Source organism: Diceros bicornis, chromosome 7, assembly GCF_020826845.1.
Source record: "Diceros bicornis minor isolate mBicDic1 chromosome 7, mDicBic1.mat.cur, whole genome shotgun sequence".
In the NCBI taxonomy this organism is placed as follows: domain Eukaryota; kingdom Metazoa; phylum Chordata; class Mammalia; order Perissodactyla; family Rhinocerotidae; genus Diceros; species Diceros bicornis.
The window spans coordinates 74140706-74162587 of record NC_080746.1 but is presented as its reverse complement, the minus strand read 5'-3'; the positions used below and the strand labels follow the sequence as shown (position 1 = coordinate 74162587).

The 21882-nt window shown below is 36.2% G+C and overlaps 1 protein-coding gene across 4 annotated transcripts in view; it reads left to right on the top strand.

Moving 5' to 3' along the window:
- SOX6 (SRY-box transcription factor 6) overlaps positions 1–21882 on the top strand; it is a 573709-nt gene that overhangs the window by 366736 nt on the left and 185091 nt on the right. For all 4 annotated transcript variants that reach the window (XM_058546045.1, XM_058546046.1, XM_058546047.1 and 1 more), the window contains 2 exons: positions 10372–10544; positions 13366–13434. In XM_058546045.1, coding sequence (XP_058402028.1) covers positions 10372–10544; positions 13366–13434 — 242 coding nt within the window. The remainder of the gene's footprint in view (positions 1–10371; positions 10545–13365; positions 13435–21882) is intronic.

Genomic DNA, 21882 nt, shown 5'->3' with positions numbered 1-21882 from the left:
GCCCTTAAATGCAACCATTGCAATCATCTTCTTGTTGCCTTTTCAGACGTTCGCCTCTTCAAAAGGTGGTGTCTAGCACTGTTGTGCTTATTTTTCAGTACTGCCACATTGATCGTGGCATTCTACTCCCTGTGAGGCTCAAATATTAATATATTTTTCACTTCTTGGCTCTGGATCACATATCTAGCTTTTGCCTTCGAGTTAAAAATTTAATTAAAAATCCTTGTTTTTATTCATCTGACGATTGTAAAACCATGAACATTTTAAAGTTACATTAGAAAGTGATTTTTGTAAACTTCTTTCAAAATTTCATTTGTAACCTGCAATTATTGTATCAGGTGATCCTAACTCTTTTAAAACCTTGAATCATGCTTTTCTATGCATTTGTCCCAGTATGAAGTAGGACTTCCAATTTGTGACTAACCTAATTTTTGTTTATAGGCTGAACAAACATACATTGACTTTTAACTTAATTTCTAAAAGAAAAGGCTTAGAAATGTTTTTTAAATATTTTTTTATGTTCTACTTCTGCATGTTCAAAATCATTCTGTGATGGGGGACCCTTGATTACTTCTGAACCAAGGCTTTAATTGTCTTTCTTTTTTTCTTTGGCATTCCTTAATATTTGTGCTGTTAATATAAATTCTACATGGGAAACATTAGGTAACTTTCAAAAAAGCTTTCTGAACATAATGTGTTTCCGTAATACAATGATGATAGCACCTATTGTACCCAGAATCATTGTTAGAATCAAAATTGAGAATGAAAAGAATATGCTATTTATCCGGCTGTATTCAACTATAAACAAACAATCAAAGAAACAGCAATTTTAGAATCAATATGAAATTTCCGTTTCCATTTTCCCTCTTCAGACCCGTAATCTGAGTCTGTCATGGGTGGAACCTGTACGGGCCTGTTACTGGTCGGATACCCAGTGCTGTAGTTTGGGAAACTGTGAACTGTTTATGATTATATAAAACACAAATAAACAATCTCCCTTAGTTGTTCAGTTTTGTTTTAATTCAAAATTTTTAGCACACCTTCCCAGCAAAGTCTTAGCGCTGGCAACAGGCAGGCCCACTGGGATGTCCTGATACCTACAAACAAACAAACAAAAAAATAGTGGCCTGGACTGGGCTATCTAGATTTCTGATCAAGTAACTGGGGGCAGGGATACATTTCATGATGCCAGACCTGGAACCAGGGATTCGTAGAGGAGCCAAAAAGGGCACTAGAAGCCCGAGGACCAGCAAAATCAGTCTGCTGGGGAAAGCCAAAATTCCAATATTTGAGAGTCCAGACCTACATACAGGTCTGGTGGAGTTAAACATATGAATCCAGGTAGGAGGTTTTGGCATGAGGAGTTTAGAATTTGGAGAAAATAAGATCAGAGGGAGAGAAAGAGAGTGACTATGAGAGAGAGATTAAATTGGGAATGAAAGATGACTACAGACAATGGGAGATATTTGTGATTTAGACTGAAAGGTCAGTAGGGCTTTGTGCTAATGGGTTATGCTGTCTTAAAGAACAAAGAGTATCATAGATACTTCCCTAGGTAAATACTTTCATTTTAGTAAGAAGCTTAGGGTACATTATATTAAAAAAAAAAAAAAAAAAACCCAAACCTCAAAAAACAGATAATAAGGAGAATTTCAGCTACTTTGTCTACTGGGTGAAGTAGTTTTGAGAAGGTGAATCATTTAGGAGTCCCATTCTTGGGGCCGGCCCCGTGGCTTAGCGGTTAAGTGCACGCACTCTGCTACTGGCGGCCCGGGTTCGGATCCCAGGCGCGCACCAAGGCACCGCTTCTCCAGCCATGCTGAGGCCGCGTCCCACATACAGCAACTAGAAGGATGTGCAACTATGACATACAACTATCTACTGGGGCTTTGGGGAAAAAGAGGAGGAGGATTGGCAATGGATGTTAGCTCAGAGCCGGTCTTCCTCAGCAAAAGGAGGAAGATTGGCACGGATATTAGCTCAGGGCTGATCTTTCTCACACACAAAAAAATAAAAATAAAAAAATAAAATAGGAATCCCATTCTCAATTTATCATAGTGGTTAAGAGGACAGAATCTGTGGCCAAACTACCTGATTTTGAATCTTAGATATTTGATTTAATAGCTTAGCTAAGGCCTTTGCAAATTGCTTGACCTTTTTATGCCTCAGTTTCCTCATCTTTAAAATGAGGATAACAATATGACCTGCCGCATAGGATTGTTGTGAGGAATAAATGAATTAATATATATAAAGGTCTTCCTAGCACAAAGCAATAGCTATGTAAGTTTAAGCAGTTATTATTGTACAATGAGGCATATTGGGCTAGGGCAAGGATTCCCTGATTTACACTAGGCAAGTTATAAATACACCACCCTAGAAATGGGCAAGGTATATGGTGTGTTTGTACAGGCAACTGTCCTAAGCCTTAGTTGTATCTGGGATGTTCCTCAAACCTTGCTGGACACACTTGCTAGATTTCTCCAGGTAACTTCCTCTTGGCTATCACCTGACCATGTCAGTCTGCAGGCACACAGCACCTCGAGGCAGCAGCATACTTGATGTGTGCAAATATTTGAGTATATTTCTCAGCCTTTCATGAGTGTTGTAAATATTGAATCTGGAATGCTTGGGAATGCTGTGGTCTGCATAATCTTTGTATTTGGGCTCAGAACCAGCAGGCCATATGCTCTTTGAGGAGAGAGAGTTTGGGGAATAAACATAACAAGGATCTTGACTGCCAGGCTGGGTGCTAGTTTCTTGAGTAACTCCAGGCATATCACTTAATGTCAATATCTGTTTTTATATCTGTAAGACGTCAAAGTTCAATTTACTCACCTCTTTGGTTATCTGATTGATTGCCTAGCCAAGCTTTTAAACTTCTTATTTTGTTAACAAAGTCTTACTGAGAAGTTGTATATTTCTAAGCCTTAAGTGGCATTAAAATTCTAGGTCCCTTGGAGCATTGCTCCTAACTTTTAGAAATTCCCTACTACATAATCTGAGGCCAGGGAAGATACTTCTCCCTTAGACTCCAGACTTCCTTGGATTAGGAACCTAAAGACCTGAATTCAAATCCAGTCAAATGCTCTGACTTGGTCAAGTTTCCTTACTTCTTGATAGTTTAGATTTTCATCTGTGAAATGAAAATAGCAATGCAACATTTAGAATTAGGGTTAAATAAGATAACACATAAAATCTTTAAAGACAATGCTTTGTTAAATAAGGTCTATTTTTCTTAATCCTTCCTTTCCTGTATCCTAAGTCTGATGGAGCTTCTAAAGAAAGAGCCAGTCCTGTAATACTTGGTGAAAATATTAAGACAAATAATTTTATTTTATTTTTTTCCCCAAAAACCAAAGAATTCCATGATTCTGATAGGCCAGAAATTACTATTTTTGAGTGTGAATTATGGAGATGTAGCCACTGACCAATTATCATCCATGGAGAACAGTAATATAAAGGCAGCCTTTACATTACTTATATTGAAGTCTTATATTGAAGGAGAGATATTTCAGGATACCTTCATTTCCGGATCCCAAAAGGATAGGCTAATAAAGCACAGTGGGCTGAAGGCCCAGCTGTGAGGTTAGGAACTTAGATGGCAGACTTCCATGGATTGTTCTTGTTCTTTTGGGATCTGCAACATGAATAGATCTCAGCTGATCCAGGAATAGACTTCCTTTAGCAGCTAGAAAGAGGGGAAGCTGAAGGAGAGGTGACTGTGCCTGGAATAGACAGGAGAGTTTGTTCTTAATCTAGCTTGTTCCTAGGTATCCTTGTCTTGTCTATATACAGTAGATTTTAATGACATTTTAAATGAGAGTCGTTTACATTTTAAGAAGGAAATTCTCATACATTTGGTAAAGAGAAAAACCAGCCTATACCTCAATTCATGGGCCACACTTCCTGTGTAGTGGTCCCTAAGTGATTCCTCAGAGCACAATTGCTGCATTTATTAAACTTTTTATTTACTAAGGAGTGGACAGTAGCATATGGGGGCAATGACAATAGCTGACTGATGAGAAAACAAAGAAATTCCAGTATTTTGCTGTTTTGAAAAAAGTCATTCAGAATTTAGTCATATTGGTTCAGCTGTTGTAACCAAAGACTGATAAGATAATAGAGGTCTTTGTGGTCGTTTTGTACTGAAATCCTTTATCTTTATGATGCACTGGGGCCCTTTAAAGTGAAAGCTTTTAAAACTGCTGTTGGATTCAGGACTCAAATTAGCTGCTGGTACGCTGGGACAGGGGTTCTTTTCTCAGGCAGTCACCACAAAGTAACTTTTATCAGGGGACCTTCTGATAGATTGTTAGTTTCTTCGGCTTACCCTATTTATTTTTTGTTGACTTTTTGCTGCCCTATTTTGTGACATTTAAAAGAAGGCTATATCAAAAAAGGCCAATGCTAAATGATGGACTGAGCTTGTGAAGTGCAGACATCACAGCCCATCTGATGTGTGAGGAGGCTGCAGTGTGAGCCGCGGCACTTTAACCAGGTGACCTGTGGGCAGAAAAGATCAAATGCAGCTTTCTTTTATGACTAGCATTGTATTTTGGCTTTCTTCTCAAACAATCTCCATTAAAAAAAATTAGAACTGACCAGGGAATTGACTCTTAAGAGCTTTTCTTTTCAACTTAATTTAAAATCTTTCTGGATTGTTGGCTGAGTTCCTTGATTGATGCTGCTTTGGAATTACTGTTAAGTGCTTTAATCTTTCTAGGATTGATGTGGAAAAGTCTATCTCCATCAGAACTCCACTCCAGTGTCACTGCCACCCTCCCCATCGTTCCAAACACAGACACTTTTAGTTAGCCAAGCTTCTTGTAATTTTATTGTTCGGTCCTATTAAGTTGATTAAAGTAGTGTATGATCCAAAAAGGAGAATGATTAGGTAGAAGTCTCATTTTAAATTCCCTAGGATACGTTTCTAGATAATGCCATTTGTTGATATTAGTTTTATCTGGCTTGGTAAACGTGTTTTAACACGATTACCCTTAATTTCATAAAAATGAAGAGATAAAAAGCATGCAGAGAAATTCACAAAATTTAATTTAGCTGTCCCTGTGTGTGCCCTCTCTCCTTCCCTCTCTTCTTTCCTACTCTTTCTCTCTCCCTCATTCTAACTCTCTCTGTCTCTGTCTCTACTGCTGTGCTAGTTTCTGGGTTTTCTCATTAGAGAAACTTAGTTATCACCACATAGCAGTGATCCACTTTCAGGGGACAGCTGTAAAGAGAGTGACCTGTTTAAAATTTTTATATTGTAAAAGTCCTAGGTATGGGACTATTGTAAAAGAGGTGAGGCAAATCTTCATTTAGTAAAATGCTTTGCTAGGTGCCTGCCTTGTCCAGATGTGGAGTCTTTAGTGACTTCCCAATACCCAGTCTTATTTCTAGCACCACTGATTGTAGTTATATATATTTCATATGGGCAAAATTAACTAGCAGGTTGTGGTGCTAACTTTTGTGAGCTGATGTAAAAAAGAAAAAAACTTTTAAATAAATTTTAAACCTGATTTTCAATTTTTCATTCTGTATCAAGAAGGGATTTATCCTATGTATCTTATGATTTTACCTAAATTCTCATCAATTTTGAGTATTCTCTGTTGGCTTTGGACCTATAGACAGGTAGTTATAATTTGTAAAGTTTAAAAAAAATAGTCTATTTTAGTTCATTTTTTTCAAGTTCTTCAGATTATGACCAAAAAAGTCTAGAGGGCTGATGTTGAAACCGTTATGGTGAAAGATGGTATTTGAAAACTTTTGATGAGGGAAATTGCTGCTGTATTTACAATTTGAAAAGAGTTTCCTTATTTATGCACTATTGACTTCCTATTGAGACTCAAAATTTTAAGTACAACTGGTAAAGAATTCAATGGATCAGACTCAGTAAATCTGAAGTCACTGGAATAAAGGCCCCTAAGAAAAAAATGTGTCAATTTTAAAGGTCTTTCCTAACTGAAGACCATTTTGTGATAGAGCCAAAGGTTAATAAAATCAGTAGTGAATGTAGCAATTTTACAGATAAGCTATTCACAACAAGTGTAGTTACTTGAATAAAAAGCTAATTCAGTTCTAAAATGCCACATGCAGTAGCAGTGAATAGCTGCTTTTAGGTGCTTTCTGGAGGAGGATAAAATACAGAATCACGGCACTCTTCTCTTCTAGCGTCCCTGGCTGCCTGTAAATTGCTGTGAATGGGGCTGTGGGCTGACAGGCTCTATTAAGACAAACTGCCTTTCTCATCGGAGAGATAAAATAAATCAGGTGTTTAGTCAAATTAAAATACTTCAGCTGGAGCAGGCCCTGGGGAGCACTGATCCACCTGACTAATCTGAGAGAAACTCAAGACAGATGTGGTTTGGGGGTAAAGATGACCCCATGGAAAAAAAACCTGCTGCACTGTCTTTGGAGTTGGAGAATAGATACAGTTCATAGCGGAGAGTGTCAGGCGCACACTGTGTGAGATATTGGATAAAAGCAGGCACGCTGACTTGTCGAAAAGCTGTGTACAGAAGCTTTTTTTGCTGGCTCCCTTTTTTTGGTTTATGAAACTACCTCTGTTTTTGTGTGGGAGAGACTATTTTCTGGCAGGGCTTTTTAGAGAATTATTTTAAGATAGCCTGAAGGATGTGAAACAGATGATGTTAGGCAGCTACTGATGACCCCTGCTGACCTGGGCAGATCCTCAGGGTCTGATCTATTTTTTTCCAAGTCGATTTTATCAAACCTCAAAACACAATTTAAGAGAAAATTTCCTACATAGAATTAAGCTACTTCATAAGAGCATTCTATATGGGCTTTTGCCTTCCTTAAAATAGCCTGCCAGTATTTAGGTTACCCTACTATGTCCTGTAAATTATCTACTTTTTCAGCACCCCTGGCAGTAGTAGTTCCTTTCCCATAGCAAAGTTTCATCTTCAATTAAACTAGTGGTTTTTGAGATGAAATAATATGTGTTCGCAGGTCGATTGGTAGTGTGATTCAGATTTGATGTTATTTTTATTCCAGCAGTGTAAACATTTGCTGTTAATTAAAACAGAAAAATCCAGCACCACAGGTTTTAAATACTTGGGTTTAAACCACTGTATGTGAACAAATACAATGGGTACAGAACAGAAAAATGACCGTACACACTCACAGACACACAAATTAGCCTACACATTTAGAGAATGTAAGCTATTGTATGGTGTAAATTGATTTCTCCTTAATTTGACTCCCAAAGGACTAATGGCCATACATACAGATATCTATATATGTAAATATATATAATTCTCCATTCAGGGGGAATTTTAGATTTCTTATACTCCTACATTTCACTCAACTGCATTTGTTATGCCACTCATATCTATTCAAAATATATATGTGCTCCTCCAATTTAAATTTAAGGAAAAGATAGCAACAGGCTTATATGAGTGCCTAAATTCATAATTTAAAAATACTGATCTCTGGCTTGTTTTCTTCGTGAACATGTATCTTTTAAGTTCAATGAAAAACTTATTTAGATGTCACTGAATTTTTACAATTAAACAGTTTGAACATTGTGCTGATTTGTAAAAAGATTCAGTTAAATGTTGTCATTCTGTAAATTCAGATATACTTAAACATGTCTATTAGCACTGGAAACACCAATGCATTTATAGACCTATTGGCTTTACCTTGAACAGAAGAGGCTAAGAATTTATGTGTTGTCGTCAGCTTCCTTGTTTGCTATGCAGAGGAGAAAGGGAAATATATTGAAGATTGTTGAAAAGATGTTGTTTAACCTGGGAGAAGAGAAAATTTTCCAGTCTTTCCTGGAGAACCTAAATACCAGATCCAACTCTTATATTGGTCCCTGCCTCAAATTTCCTATGAATGCTTTTCTTTATTAACAAAGAATTATGGTACAGTAACTTTCCCAGTATCCAATAAGCCTTCTCTTAAATCATCCCATATAGGTAGATATAACAAGAAAATTATAGGTAGATCAGAATTTTGCAAAAAAATACACGGAATAAAATGTGCATATATTCCATTTATCTATTCTCATAACTTTCCAAACTTCTCTCCACATTGTAGCCAGAATGACCACATCATCCCTTGCTTAAAATACCTTAGTGATTTTGAAATATTCTTAGAAAAATATGAAGTTCATCAAGCATAGTCTATAAGGAGCTGAATGGTGTGACCTTTTCCTACCTCTCTAGCCCCATCTGGTACTCAACTCCCCTCTATTTTCCTTGCTTAAGTTTTACTACCTTCTTTCAATTTCCGGAACACACTGAAACTCCCCCTCCACCACCCTCCCAGAGCCTTTCCTTGTGTTGTTTTCTCCTTCTGAAAAGCTTCTTGACCCCCTTCAACTCTTTGCCTAGTTAACTCTGTTCATCTTCCTGTTAGTTTGTTACTTTTTCAGGCATACCTTCCCTAAACTTGGGCCTCCCCAACTTAGGTAAACCTCCCGCCAAATATTTGTCTTGTTTGTAATTCTTATTTAGTTGTGGTTTACATTTATATGTGTGATTACTTGCTTAAGGTGTCTCCCCACTTTGGACTACAAATTGCCTGAGAGTAGGGAACTCTGCTTTTTCTTGCCGTGGGATCGATATCCTTAGTTCTTAATATAGTCCCTGACACATAGTTGCCATTCAGGAAATATTTTTTTAATTAAAAAATGAATGAAATGAGTAAATAAATAAGTTGCATACTTTTCTTGTTTTGTATCTTCTCATTCCTGTATATATTAACATATACATTAGTTGAGCTTGTTGTGCTTTCAAAGGGATTTTATGATCCCCTCTGGGAACTGCTTTTGTATTTTAATATTTCTTGATCAAGTTCTTCCTTTTACCAAGCTGAAATCCCTATTGCTGAAATAAAAGCTTATTTAAAAAAAATCAATTCCAGTAGCTAGAAAGAACAGCTGGTCACTGACCTTGCCACAGTATTTGTTCCCTTATCAGTGGAATACATTTTCTAACATCACCTCACTGTCTTATTTTTCTTTTAATTTTGATTTTAGGCCATCTTTCAGCTCAGTGAATTGATATGGGATATTGACAATTTATTTATTTATTTTTTAAGGACTTGAATTGGCATTAAGAATCCCATAGTAATCCTAAGTGTTGTAGCTTCTCTGTTGACACGAGTCTTACCTGATGGGAATCATACACTAGCAAGTGCTAGCCAGCATCCTCTGAAGGCTCCCTTTCTCCATGGGGCCCCTCCTAATGAAAATATTTTTAGTTTCTCAGATTGTCCTGGTGCTTTCTTAGCAGGAATGAGGGGGGTTTCATAAGGAGATTAGAAGTCTCTTCTTCTACAAAAAATCGCAAAAATCGGCCATCTTTGTCCCCTTTGACAGCTGGTGGCATCTTTCTGAAAAGCTTTCAAATCATACATCCTTCTTCATAATGAAACCTGTGTGGCTCAATACAGTGGGTTGAAATTCTTATCTTATGCTGTGGTAAAATGCTCTAATTTAGATTCACAAAAGGATTCTGTACCCTTTACTTAGGAGAGCTGTGCTATTTGCCCATAAAAAGACCGTTCAGCACCATTAGTGCATACCGTAAGTGTTCGGCGACATCATATTCATTAAACAGCACATCCTTATGCATAACCTTTTCAACCTCAAATGTGTTTTTTCCCTTTGAAGAATGACAAATGACAAAGGGGTGAAGGAGCCCCCCAAGCAACATTGTTGCCTTTAAGGATGAATTTGGGAACTTTAGCTCGATCCTTTCACAGGAAAAATAATATCAGATTCCATCCTTTCTTACCTGAGGCAAGGCAGGTTTTTTTTCTCTCTGTAGAACTAGTTCCATGGCCAAGAGAGGGACTCCTGACTTCTGAGCTTCAGAGACAGATCTTTGCACAATAGAAAAATTTTCTGAGGGCAATGAGCAGAAAATTACTCAAATAACATTTATTAAGCACCTACTATGTCTTAGATCCTGTGCTAGTCACTGAGGATACAGGTGATTATAGAATATTAATACAACCCATAGTTTCTAATCTCTGGTACTAAATGTAGTAGGTTTCCTAGCTTGATCAGATAGATTTGGTTGGGGAAGGAAAGTGTGGTAAAAGGGAGAGAATGGAGTAGGTAGGTCTGGTTTTTTTTTTTGTTTTAAAGAGTAAGAGGGAAGAATGTGTGAGAATTTTATTGGCGGCAATAATTTTTCTTGGCAAGGGCGATGACTAAACTTAGTGTTGATTCCATTGCTGCTCTGTAGTGTTCCTGCACTCACAATGACCTCCAGGTATTGTCCCAGATCTGTAAGTGTTTTAGGGTAGTCCCTTTCTAAATCTGTCCCTCCCCCACCTTTCCCCAATTCATTCAGACTTTTCTCAAACTTGTGAGATATCTTCTCGCTTCCATTTTAGGGACACCTGAGAGCCTGGCAGAAAAAGAACGGCAGCTCTCTACCATGATTACCCAGCTGATCAGTTTACGGGAGCAGCTCCTGGCAGCGCATGATGAACAGAAAAAACTGGCAGCCTCACAAATTGAGAAACAACGGCAGCAAATGGACCTTGCTCGCCAACAGCAAGAACAGGTGAGCCCTGCAAAAGGAGCTGACAAGCTGGAGGTGTGGAATGTGCCAAGCTCGGCGAGTAATCACATTGATTGGTTTATTTGTCATAAGCGTTCCTTAAAAAAATAAAAAAGAAGAAGGAAAGAAAGAAAGAAGCCTTCTGCAAATCCAAGGTCTTCAAGAATACTGAGGGGATATGTGGAGGACAAAGAAAGGCATCATAGGAACTGGGTATAACATTGTTCCAGAACATTGGATTTGATTAACTACTCGGGGATATTTAGTCACATAGGCATCACATATATTCGCAAGGTAGCTTAACCAGGAGTAAGTCTCTTCTCTCTAGGCCTTACTCTTCTCATCCAGAAAGAGAGGGTCCTGGTCTAGAAAAACTCTGAGGATCTTGCAGCTCACTAGTCCATTGATTTTCTCTGACTTTGAAGCTAGGGTGACCATACATCTCAGTTTTCCCAGAATATCCCTGGTTAATGCCTGTTTTCCAGGGTAGTTATTAAACTGCCCCCCTTCCACTTGCAAAAGTTGTCCTGGTTTGGATGATAAATTATATGGTCACTCTGTTTATAGCATAGGTAAATCATCAAAAACAAATTAGCACATGACTCCTATAAGAATTTGACTTCGTTGATTTAGAAGTGAGAAGGAAGAAAAAATATCCAAGTTTAAATGTATGCCTTTTAAAAAATAGATTACTTTCCCAAATGTTTTTCCTGTCTTGTAAGAGTACATTAATCTAACAACAATGATCCTATAGAGTAGTCTCTGATGCTTTAGATCAGACAGACCCAAATTAACGTGCAATTTTTCGGAATCTGACATTATTACTGGAATTATCTTTTCAGTTAAATGTATTTTATAGGGGTATATAGAGCAATATATGCTCTGTTGATTTTAATGAGTTGTGACGTCTGGTATTTTATATGCTGGAATATTTGCCCACATGTAGGAATATGGACTCAGCCCCTAATGGAAAATAACATAAAGGAACACTGTAAAAAATCAGAAGTTAGAATGTCATTTAGCCATCCAGAGATGACACAGTAATTAACTATTGACACTTGTGAATAAGCTAGCACAAATTAATCTTGACACATTTGCAGACGAGTGATATCTTACAGTGAACACTTTGTAATTATATTTCAAAATGAAAATTAAATGACACTTAAAACTAGGTTGTCATGCTCAATGAAGCGAGCATGTAGCTCAACCGATTGGCAAATAAAATTCAGAATTTGAGCCACATGGTGCTTATGTACCATACTTCACTGTGTCAAATGCATACGTCTAGAGTGGATGATAGTAATTGCACTGTGGTGTTTTGGATGCATTTCCATGCAGCACTTTATCATTTAGGAGGGACCATTAATATTAGATGCCTAGTAGTGTTTCACTGGTTTGCTAAGAGGAAATATTCAGAGGATCTAGCATCTATACCTAGAGTTGCAGAGTGAGTTGTCCGTTTCTGATTTGAATGGTGACAAACAGAGTAGGCTTTTCCAACCTGATTAAATACTATTTCCATTTTGCTTATAAAGCCTTGGGGAGGAGTGGTCTCATTTCTCAAACTATAACCTATTTAGGGGCAGCTTTATCATGACTTCCAGTCTGAGCCAGTCATCACCAGAAACCATAAAGCAACAGTTGGGGGCAGATTGCTATTTTGTCATCTTCTGCTGAATGAAATATTATTGAGGTGTTTCCCTCTGCTCTAGGCTAGAACATCAAAAAGACTCAGGAAGCATACTGCTGGGGGCTGATCTAAACTCATTTCTACTTCTAACATTGCCCATTCTAGAATATCGGGTTTTGGAAATAGAAGAAATAGTAGGAAAAAAGCATAACTCTTGCCTGTAGGGCACCCCTAAACCAAGTCCTTCTAAGTGCTCTCTGGCCACATTTCTCTCTGGCTTCCTAGGTTGGCAGTGAGTTTAGTCTCACTAAGGGGCATCCCCCTGGGCTTCAAGCTATAGCAGCTCGCTTTTGAGGCAATAAGCACCCTGATGCCTAACTCATGTTGTATAGTAAACATAATTATCCTAAAGAAGCTGTTTGCTCTCCTGAGGGGCAGATTCAGTCCTCAACAGGGCTTGCATTAAGTGGTTAACATTTCTTTTTATAGACCAGATGACGTGTTAAGATGTTGAATTTGATTGTTGAATGAAGCAAGGAAATATAAAATTTGTATGTGGATCCTGTACTGTAAAATTAACACATTACCCTCACAAGGATAAATGGATAAATATTAAATTTTATTTGTTTTTAAAAATGCTTTGTACATCACATATGACGTCAACAAAAAAAGATAAAGATTTTTGACTTTTTGCTGTGTTTTTTGGCACTCCCTTGACAATATTTGTGTTATCAGTTCTGAAAATCTTTACATCAGAAAAGATTTCACCCAAGTCGACCATATTATAATAGAAAGTTCTTTCCTGTCTTTGCTTACAGATTTTACTTTTTATGTCCAAATTAAGCTCTTTAGAAAAATGTAGCCAGAGTTTCCCTGTCGTTATTCTCCAAGGGTCAAATTTCAAAATTCCCAGTCTTTCCAGATGACCAGTGCAGATATAGATGAACTACTCACAAATGTAATACAAGGGGTAGTTTTCACCTACAGATAAAGATTTAAGGGTAAGCAGAGAGATGGCACCTGTTTGAAATTTTTCTTTTTCTCTAACTTTCTGATTTTGCCTCTCTCATTTTATAGGAACTCTTTCACATAGAAGTGCAGTAAAGCATTCTTGTAATACCAGGAGAGATACCTGAGGTGATGGCAAAGGTGTAAGCATTTCATTTTAATTTAATGAAACTTTATTTCTGATAGATTGCAAGACAACAGCAGCAACTTCTGCAACAACAGCACAAAATTAATCTCCTGCAGCAACAGATCCAGGTCAGTGTATTTTATTACTCTCGTCTGATTATACTTACATACTTTCCTCCTTGAAAATGGAATTTAAAATGCAGCAAATGCATCCTCTCTTATAAACTGCACCAATAGGGTTGTTATTCAAGGCTGTTGTATACAATTGTCTAAGTGGACATAGGAAATATCGACTAGGTAGTGGTCTAAGCATTCTTTTCTGATGTGATGTGTAAGCAGAATAAACCTTATTGTTTTCCTTCTGCCATTTGCCTAGCATAACCTGGTGCAAATCTAATGGTTTCCAAGGTAGCATGCACATGCTATTTTCATTGTCACAAACCACTTTCTGCTTTGTTTTTTACCATCTGATAGTATCATGGGGAGAAGCTTATGTTTATTTGCTTGTTAGGATTGTCTGATGGGGCCAGTTATGAGAAGGATATTATGACCTGGGAAAAGGTTGGTAATAATTAATTTGTTCTTTAACAAATACTAACTGCATTTCTGCTAGGTGCAGAGGGGAATATAAAGATTAATGGATAGTTGTCTGTCCTCAAAGAGCTAATAGTCTAGAAAGGAAGAAAACTTGTTCCTCAATAGTTGCAACACAGTTTAGAAATTCCTTTTTTGTTGTGGCAGGGTAACACAATATATAGATCATAATTACAACGGCCTGGGAAGGAATTATGATTTCTGTCGTTCCTTTAGATGCTGGATGGTTAATTCAACTAATAGCTATTGAGATAGGTAAGGGAAGTGGTCTCCATTTTTGAATAGGAACATATGTGTGTGACTTGTAGAAAGCCATAGAATAAGCAACTGGTTGTCTGGTGATTAATCCTCAGGAATACTGATCCCAGAGTTATATGTACCCACGACAGCTTCTGTGTTTTCTCTTGGTTGCTGTGGATATTACTAATCGCTAGGATCTGTGATTCAGCCTAGTTGGGGCAGTATATTCTGAATTATATTATTCCTTTCTTTCAGGTTAATATTACACCTTCCTGTATTTTTTTTAAAATCATTTGCATACAGTCATAGCTTACTCTAATCTTCTACCTCATTGATGAAAGCCAGTGATTTTAACTTAGATCCTTGCTTTATTTTGTTTATCATACTTAATGCTCCAGGTAGTAGTCACTGCATTTAGAATACCGATTTGGTGCCTGAAGAAGCACCTGTACCTAATTTGGCATGTTGTCCGGCTATCTTCACCGGGAGGTTTTAACCAGTGTTTTTTTTTTGTTGTTGTTGTTGTTTAATTAGTTATAACTCTATATTGCATACTCAAGTCTGTTATAACTCTATATTCCATACTCAAGTCTGTATTTTTCAAAATAAAGAGCCCAAATATGGAAGAGATAGAATGTCTCTGGCATTTTTGACAATCTTTACAATTAAATCTTGGAATCATTTCTCATCCTGATATCTCTTTTATGACTCATGCTGACATCTTTAATTAAATACCTGTCCAGGTGTTCCCTTCTTCTGACCTTATTAGAATTTTGACTATGTCTCCTACTGCTAAGGTCAAGATTTTGAGCCTGTGGCTTCCTACATTTTTCTCTAGATCCCTCTCTAAGAACACAGTAGGTGTTAAATAACCTAATCATTTACTTCTCTCTGTTTCTCCTAGTTGTAAAGCAGGAATGGAAGAAGTTCCCTGACGTGTTCCTATATCAGTCACTTACTATTAATGTTTTTACTACCTCTTTATTATTTACTTCTTTAGTCAGAATATATTTCACTTCTTAGTCCAATGTTGTTTGTATTAACTGGCTGTCTTAATTGATGTTTGCCTAGGGTACTGAGGAGCTCAGATTAATAGCAACCAGATCAGTTCAGAGTATTTTTATGACATATTATTAGTATTTATTGATTACATAGGATTTTAGTTATAACTTGACTACATGAAATTGATGTCTTTTTCAGGAAACTATGGGACATGATCTTAAAATATTATTCATCAGTTCAATTTGAGAAGATAGGAAAATATTTTTTTCAAGTTTTCTAGTAGAAGTTTAATTGCTTTTAAAGTGTGGATATTTCTCATTGTTTAAATTTTTTAAAATTAAAGCTAATCAGCACTTGATCTCAGCAGTATAAATTATAAAATCAGAGAGAGAATCAGAATGTCAAAGTTACATTCGTTTTAAAAACATAGGATACTTTGTAACAAGAATTCATATTTTTAAAAATGAGAGGAAGCAATAACCTGTATTTATAGTTCATTCTTTCCTGAGCTACTGCTTCACTGCATATCTTGTCAGTATTTATCTTATCAGTATGAGACCATTCGAAGAATTTTTCAAATGCTGAAAAACACTTACTCCTTACACAAAACATATTCATCTCTGACAGTTACAAAGCAGGTATTTGATATTCAGACTTTTAGTTATTTTTTTGGAAGGGGAATGGGTTAACTGTATTTTCAAATATGGTTTTTGACGAGCTGTAGGCATGATCAAATTTAGGAGAGAGATTATTGTTAAGCTAATTTTAATATATTTTTGAGCAAAATATGAGATTTAAGAGATGATTCTAGCATTTTTCTATCACAGAAAAACCATTCTTGTGAAAACAAAACAGAACAAAGAGCAAAATAAGATGATAAATACCAAACCTAACTTCTCTTCTGAAAGCAAATGAATATAGAGACAATTTGAGCAAGTTTAACCTTTTTTCTTCTTTTTATATCTTGAGTCCTAGAACCTATTAGCTAACATGGTCAGCAAGATTAAGCCATGCCGATTGGCTATGGATCGTGAGTATCAGGTGGTTACATTCAAGATTGTTCTTTACTTCTGGTTCAGAATGCCGCCTTCTGAATCAATGCTGTTGTTTTGGAATTTGCAAGCTGTAATAGAAAGAAAGAGAAGAGTGTCTAACCTCTTGTAACAACCACACACAAACACATCTGGGCCTATTATAATAGAAAGAAATGAAAATCTGAATGGTTTGCACAAGTTGTAAAGCAGGATTTTTCATTAGAGATAGGAAAAGGCATGATTATGATAGTACTGTAAAAGTCCTCAGGCTTGTTTTATTTGCAATCATTCAAAACATATGTGCAGTTAAAAATCATTTCATTTATATATAATTTTTATATATAATTATATATACATAATTCTTGAATATAATTCTTCCTTGAATACAATTTTTAACAATTTTGCCTTGGTGAATCCTAACTAAATTTTTAAAGAGTTACGTTTAAGACCATGTAAGCCATGTTGTAAAAGTAAGATAAATGATTTTGTGAACTAATGTTTTTATATTTTTGATGAGTCCATTTTTACCATTTAAAAAAAATCAGGTTAATAACTTTAGATGATTATTAAAATGATTTAATATTAGCAGATCTTTTAGGAGGCTGTTTGCTTAGTGAATTTAAATCCCTATGTTTGTGCTTTGGGGAAAATGGTGATTCCTGTAATTTGTTACATTTTAAGTAATTTCCTCAACATAGAGGCCAGAAAAAGTTAGACATTTTTGATATTTCCTGGACAGAAATAGCACAGTTTTTATCAAGTCTATGGAAAGCAACACTAATAGATCATGGAATATGGGTCCTTGGAGTTGGGAATGTTGAGTCTTATGCTGTAATTCCAAAGAACAGATAATGGCATCAGAATGTCATTCTCCTTCTCCCGCCCATTGCACTATGGTATCTTAGCCAATCCTTTGAAGCATTTTATTTATGAGAGTTGACTGCTAAACAAAATTCATTTTTAATCCGTTAGATATATGAAAGCATATTTATAGTATTTTAATCAACTATTAAATATATCTAGTCTAAGAAAAACAGAAAATATTTTATAAATCCTGATTTCTTGATCCATCCATATATTTATTCATCTAACCTCATTTGACCATGTCATGGTTTTTAAATCTAGAGAAGATGTTCTTCACGGACACAACATACTGCATTCTCTGCCTTCAATAGCATGTCAATAGGAACGCATTTAATGATGGCATTTTGTTGCTAGAACTTTAATCTTTGCAAGAGAACTCAGCTCATTAAAATATCTCTGTGAGAAATGTACTTTTCCAGACATGAATAGTGTTATCCAATTATTCATGTCTCTTCAGACCCCAATTTTAGACTTAGTCAAGTGGCTTGTATTGTGTGAGATAGAAGCGGTATCCTCTCCTCACATCACTGACTGAGCAACAGTGGTCTCTTAAGAATGGCCTGGCTGATGGAGATTTTATTTGGGCATTTGGCCTTCTGGGCCAGGGCCAATGATTTAGTCAGGTCACACATATACACCTTTTTGGGTATAATTGTGAAACTTGAAATTCTTAGCTCTTTGTTAATCTTTATGATTAATATACGATATTCATTGCCCTCCCCTCATCATTTGATATATGCATTAGATGGCAAGCTCAACCTGTGGAAGGCCTGCCCTAAATGCCGTTGCTGCTGCTTTGCAGATACTCTGTCTTATCTGAAAACATTCTCTCTCAAATGCTGTAATACATGCTGCTTATTTACAAAACCAAATGTTTGTCTCTTCACTGGAGTTTTGCTCTATTCTTAAGAGTATATGAGTATTTTTTGTATATAGTATTTTCTATTTTGATTGTAATATATTCCTGGGTGCTATTCTTTTATTTTGTGTGGCACTATGTGTTTGTCACATGGTAGAGCGTCATTAAATGTGTGTTCTCCTTTCTTCCTGTCTGGTAACCAGAAGAAATGTTAATATTATAAGCAAGGAGGTGATTGTTCTTAAACCATTAAACAGAATAATTTGAGATATACTCTCACCTTTTAAGGAGATAAACCTTGCCTTTTGTTTCCTTCAATATGATTAACTACTGGCATTTCGGGCATCTGCTGAGCAGAATAAGGACTACCTTTTTATGTGAAGTAGTTGTATAAGATCAGAAATAATTACTTAGTACATTAGCCGTCATGGCCTGCATGACCTGGTTAATTAATTTTTTGCTAGGATGATAATAGTAGATATATATTTGCAGATATGCTTCATCATTAAATATCTAATTGACCTCTAATTTTAAGAGCTGGACCTTGCATTTATTGTCTTTTCGAGATGGCTGGAGCAGCCAACAGAAAGACTGAGGAAAGTCAGGAGCCTTTCAGTGTCGCTAGTCGCTCTGCCTTATGTTGTATCTCTTTGTTAATTGTATTTAGCATTGATAAACAAAAAGTGATTACAGTGCTCCTGTTTTGGCTCTAGCGAATAGTCCTTTTTTGTGTTATTGATCAGGTAACAGACCTCCTTCCAACAGCTTCTGAACAGAACCAAATAAACCCATTGAAAGTAATTTGATACTTCTATTGGCACTGTGCATGTATCTGATACTCTCTTCCAATGAAATGAAGGTTATAAACAAAGCTTAGAAGTCTAGGATTAGCCCCCAGCTTCAGCAAGCCCTTAAAATATTTTGTAATTCTATCTTCAATCGTGAATTAGCCTGGAAAAACAGACCCTCTCTCTTCTCTCTCTCTCTCTGCTGTATGCTGTTTTTAATTGCCCACAGGCAGGCTGTTGTGATCTTCTTTGGAAGTTTAAAACCCAGATAAAAATGCAAATCTAATTATTTCTTTTATGTAATCTAATTAACTTTTTAAGTAATGATAGATGCTCTATAGCCTACTTCAAACATTTTAATAATGAAGTTTCTGAATTATCAAGAATAGGTAAAGCTGCTGTAATTCATGAATAGCGAGGGCCTTAACAGCTAAAAATCTAAATTCTTATTGTGGATTAGAAATTGCGTGTTAGTTAATCATGCTAGACTGTTTGTTAAAGTTGGAGTGGATCTAGAAATAAGAAGAGGTGATACCTAACCAGATCCTCTAAACAACTGTATGTAATTATTAATCAACTTGCTATCTGTTTTCTAAATGTGGCCTTATGGCAAAGATCTCATTCAGCAGGCCAGAAGCTGATGGTGAATCTCAATGCTTGTCGGGCACTACTATCCTTCAGTTCCCCCAACCCCATCTGGGTGACCCTCCCTTCTCTATCTTAACTCTCAGACTCTGCTCCCCAGCTCTCTCTCAAACCAGTGATACTGAAAATTCAGGGATACCCAAGTCTCTGCTTCTTTCTGGGGTTAATGAAAGTGGGAGCGTGCCTTACCTCTTCGGAGGCGGGAGGGTATGGAGCCGAGTGGGCAGGTGACCAGGTGGTGCCAGCGTGTGACATTACATGACATTGAAGCAATCTCTAGGGAAAGAGATCTCTTCTATCTTTTTCTTGATCTCTCTGATTACATTAGGGGCTCAGTTTAGTGTTAGTCTTTAATACCTTTCTAGGATGTGCTAATCTCGCTTTGTAGGAGACTGAGAGAGATGATCTTAGTCTCAGAGCCTTTGGAGGCAGTAGTGTTTAGCTAGAATTTAAGTAAAATAAAATGAAATAAAACTTTTATTTTGTGGTTATGACAAGTATTTTAGTTTTCTATTTGAGGTAGTGATATAAAGTTTCCTTTTGAAATAAATGTATTTAGGCAAAAAAAAAAAGTTAATTTAAATAAAAACCTTAAGCAAATAATAGTTGGGTACTTGGGTATGGCACAATTATGAAGGTAGTTCTTAAATGATGGAATTTGGGAAACCCTTGAAAGAGCACCACACTAAGAGGTATTAAATGTTCCTCCTCTGCCCCGCTTCCACTTTCAGAGAATGTTAAACTTGGAAACATCATCTAGAGGTCCTTGTGATTCTCATTCACTGATTGGAGGGAGGGTGGATAGCTATTCCCATTAGACAACAATATAATGAGTTTATTATTAAGCTATACTTATAAATAACCCTGAGATTAAGTTTTTTCTACTTTCTTTGGAATTAAAATGCCATTTCTTTTTATGAAATTAAGGGTGATAATAGATGGTATGTGCTTTGTTTCTTTGTTTTCCAATAGTTTTATTTGGTACAATAAAAAGTCTCCAAATATATGTAAGTCCCCACTTTTGTTTTTCTTTGAAATTTCTTTGGAACTCTTTCTCTAGTCCAAATCCTTTACTTTACCCAGGGAAACTGAGGCGCAGTCCACAGACTTGTCCAAGCTTAAAAAGCTAAATATTGTCAGAGCCATGAGTGGAACCTAACTTTCTTGACTCCTACTCTAGTACTGTTTCCAACATTCCACGTTGTGTCTCAATTTGCCCTTTTCGTGACTTGAATAAATCTTAGTTTGTAAAATGTGGATAATAATACCTAATATCCAAAATCTCATTACATTCTCTTTGTCCTTAAATGGAACAAAAATTGAAGATTTGCCTTTAGAATCAGTTTATATCCCAGAACTACTACAACTGTGGGTGCCTACCCACAAGGAAAGAGATAAATAGAACATAACTGGAATCTTTTTGTAATGTAGTATGGAATGTATTCATGGCTGAGTGACTCTTTTGGTATTTACATATAAACTTCTTAGATAGTTAATTATATTACTTTCTGGGGGCTTTAAAGCGATATGTCTCTATATTGAGGGTCAGTGACCTTTAATGTTAATGCCGTTTTTACAGCTACCTTCTCCAGCTGACAAAAGTGAGCAGTGAGTGACAGCATTTAACGCCAGTGGTTCTCAACCTTGGCTGTACTTTGTAATCACTTTTAAAAATACTAATGCATGGGTCTCATCCTAGACGTTCTGATTTAGTTTGGGGTACAGTCCCAGGTGGGAACTGTTAAAAGCTCTCTAGATGATTCTAGAGGCCAATCAGGATTGAGAAATTCTGCTCTATACAGTGTAATGCAGATTAAATGATTAAATGTGAACTCTAAGTTGTTTGGACTATCTATTAACCTGTCTATTATCTATCTATCTCTCTGTCTATCTCTCTATCTATCTATCTATCGATAGACTGAGGGTTGGGACATAGTTTAAACATATAATTCTTGAGCAGTTGAAATATACTTTTGACTTTTCACAGCTATTTTACTTATTAGCTAGAAAGCTTATAATGGACCATGGTTTAAACAATTTTAATAAATTTAGTTAGTTTTCTAATAACTTAATTTTTATTTATATGTGACTATACTGGCAGGACAGGAATGTGTTGATATCAGAAGATTTGTGCCTTTGGGAGAAGGTACCTAAAATAAAAATGAAGCAATCTTTCTTAATAAGACAAAAACTTTTAGAAAATAAATTCTCAGATGCCATTTAACTTCTACTATCTAAGCAGAATGAATTTTGACCAAGGACATCAACCTGTTATTTTTTATTGTGTGTTTTTAAAAAAATTTTCTGTGAAATTGACTACATCTTCATAAATATGAGGAATGTATGAATCTGAATGGACTTTTAGATTTGTACGTGTAAGTAGACAGTATAGAGAATAAGATGCATTGCTTCAGAGTGTATGTAATTTCAAATTTTTGTAGAACCAGCACAGGTATTGGGGACAAATAAATCAAGATTTAAATTCTAGTTCTACTACTTATTAGCTCTGTGATCTGTTTTGCTACTTACTAGCTGTGAGACAAGTTACATA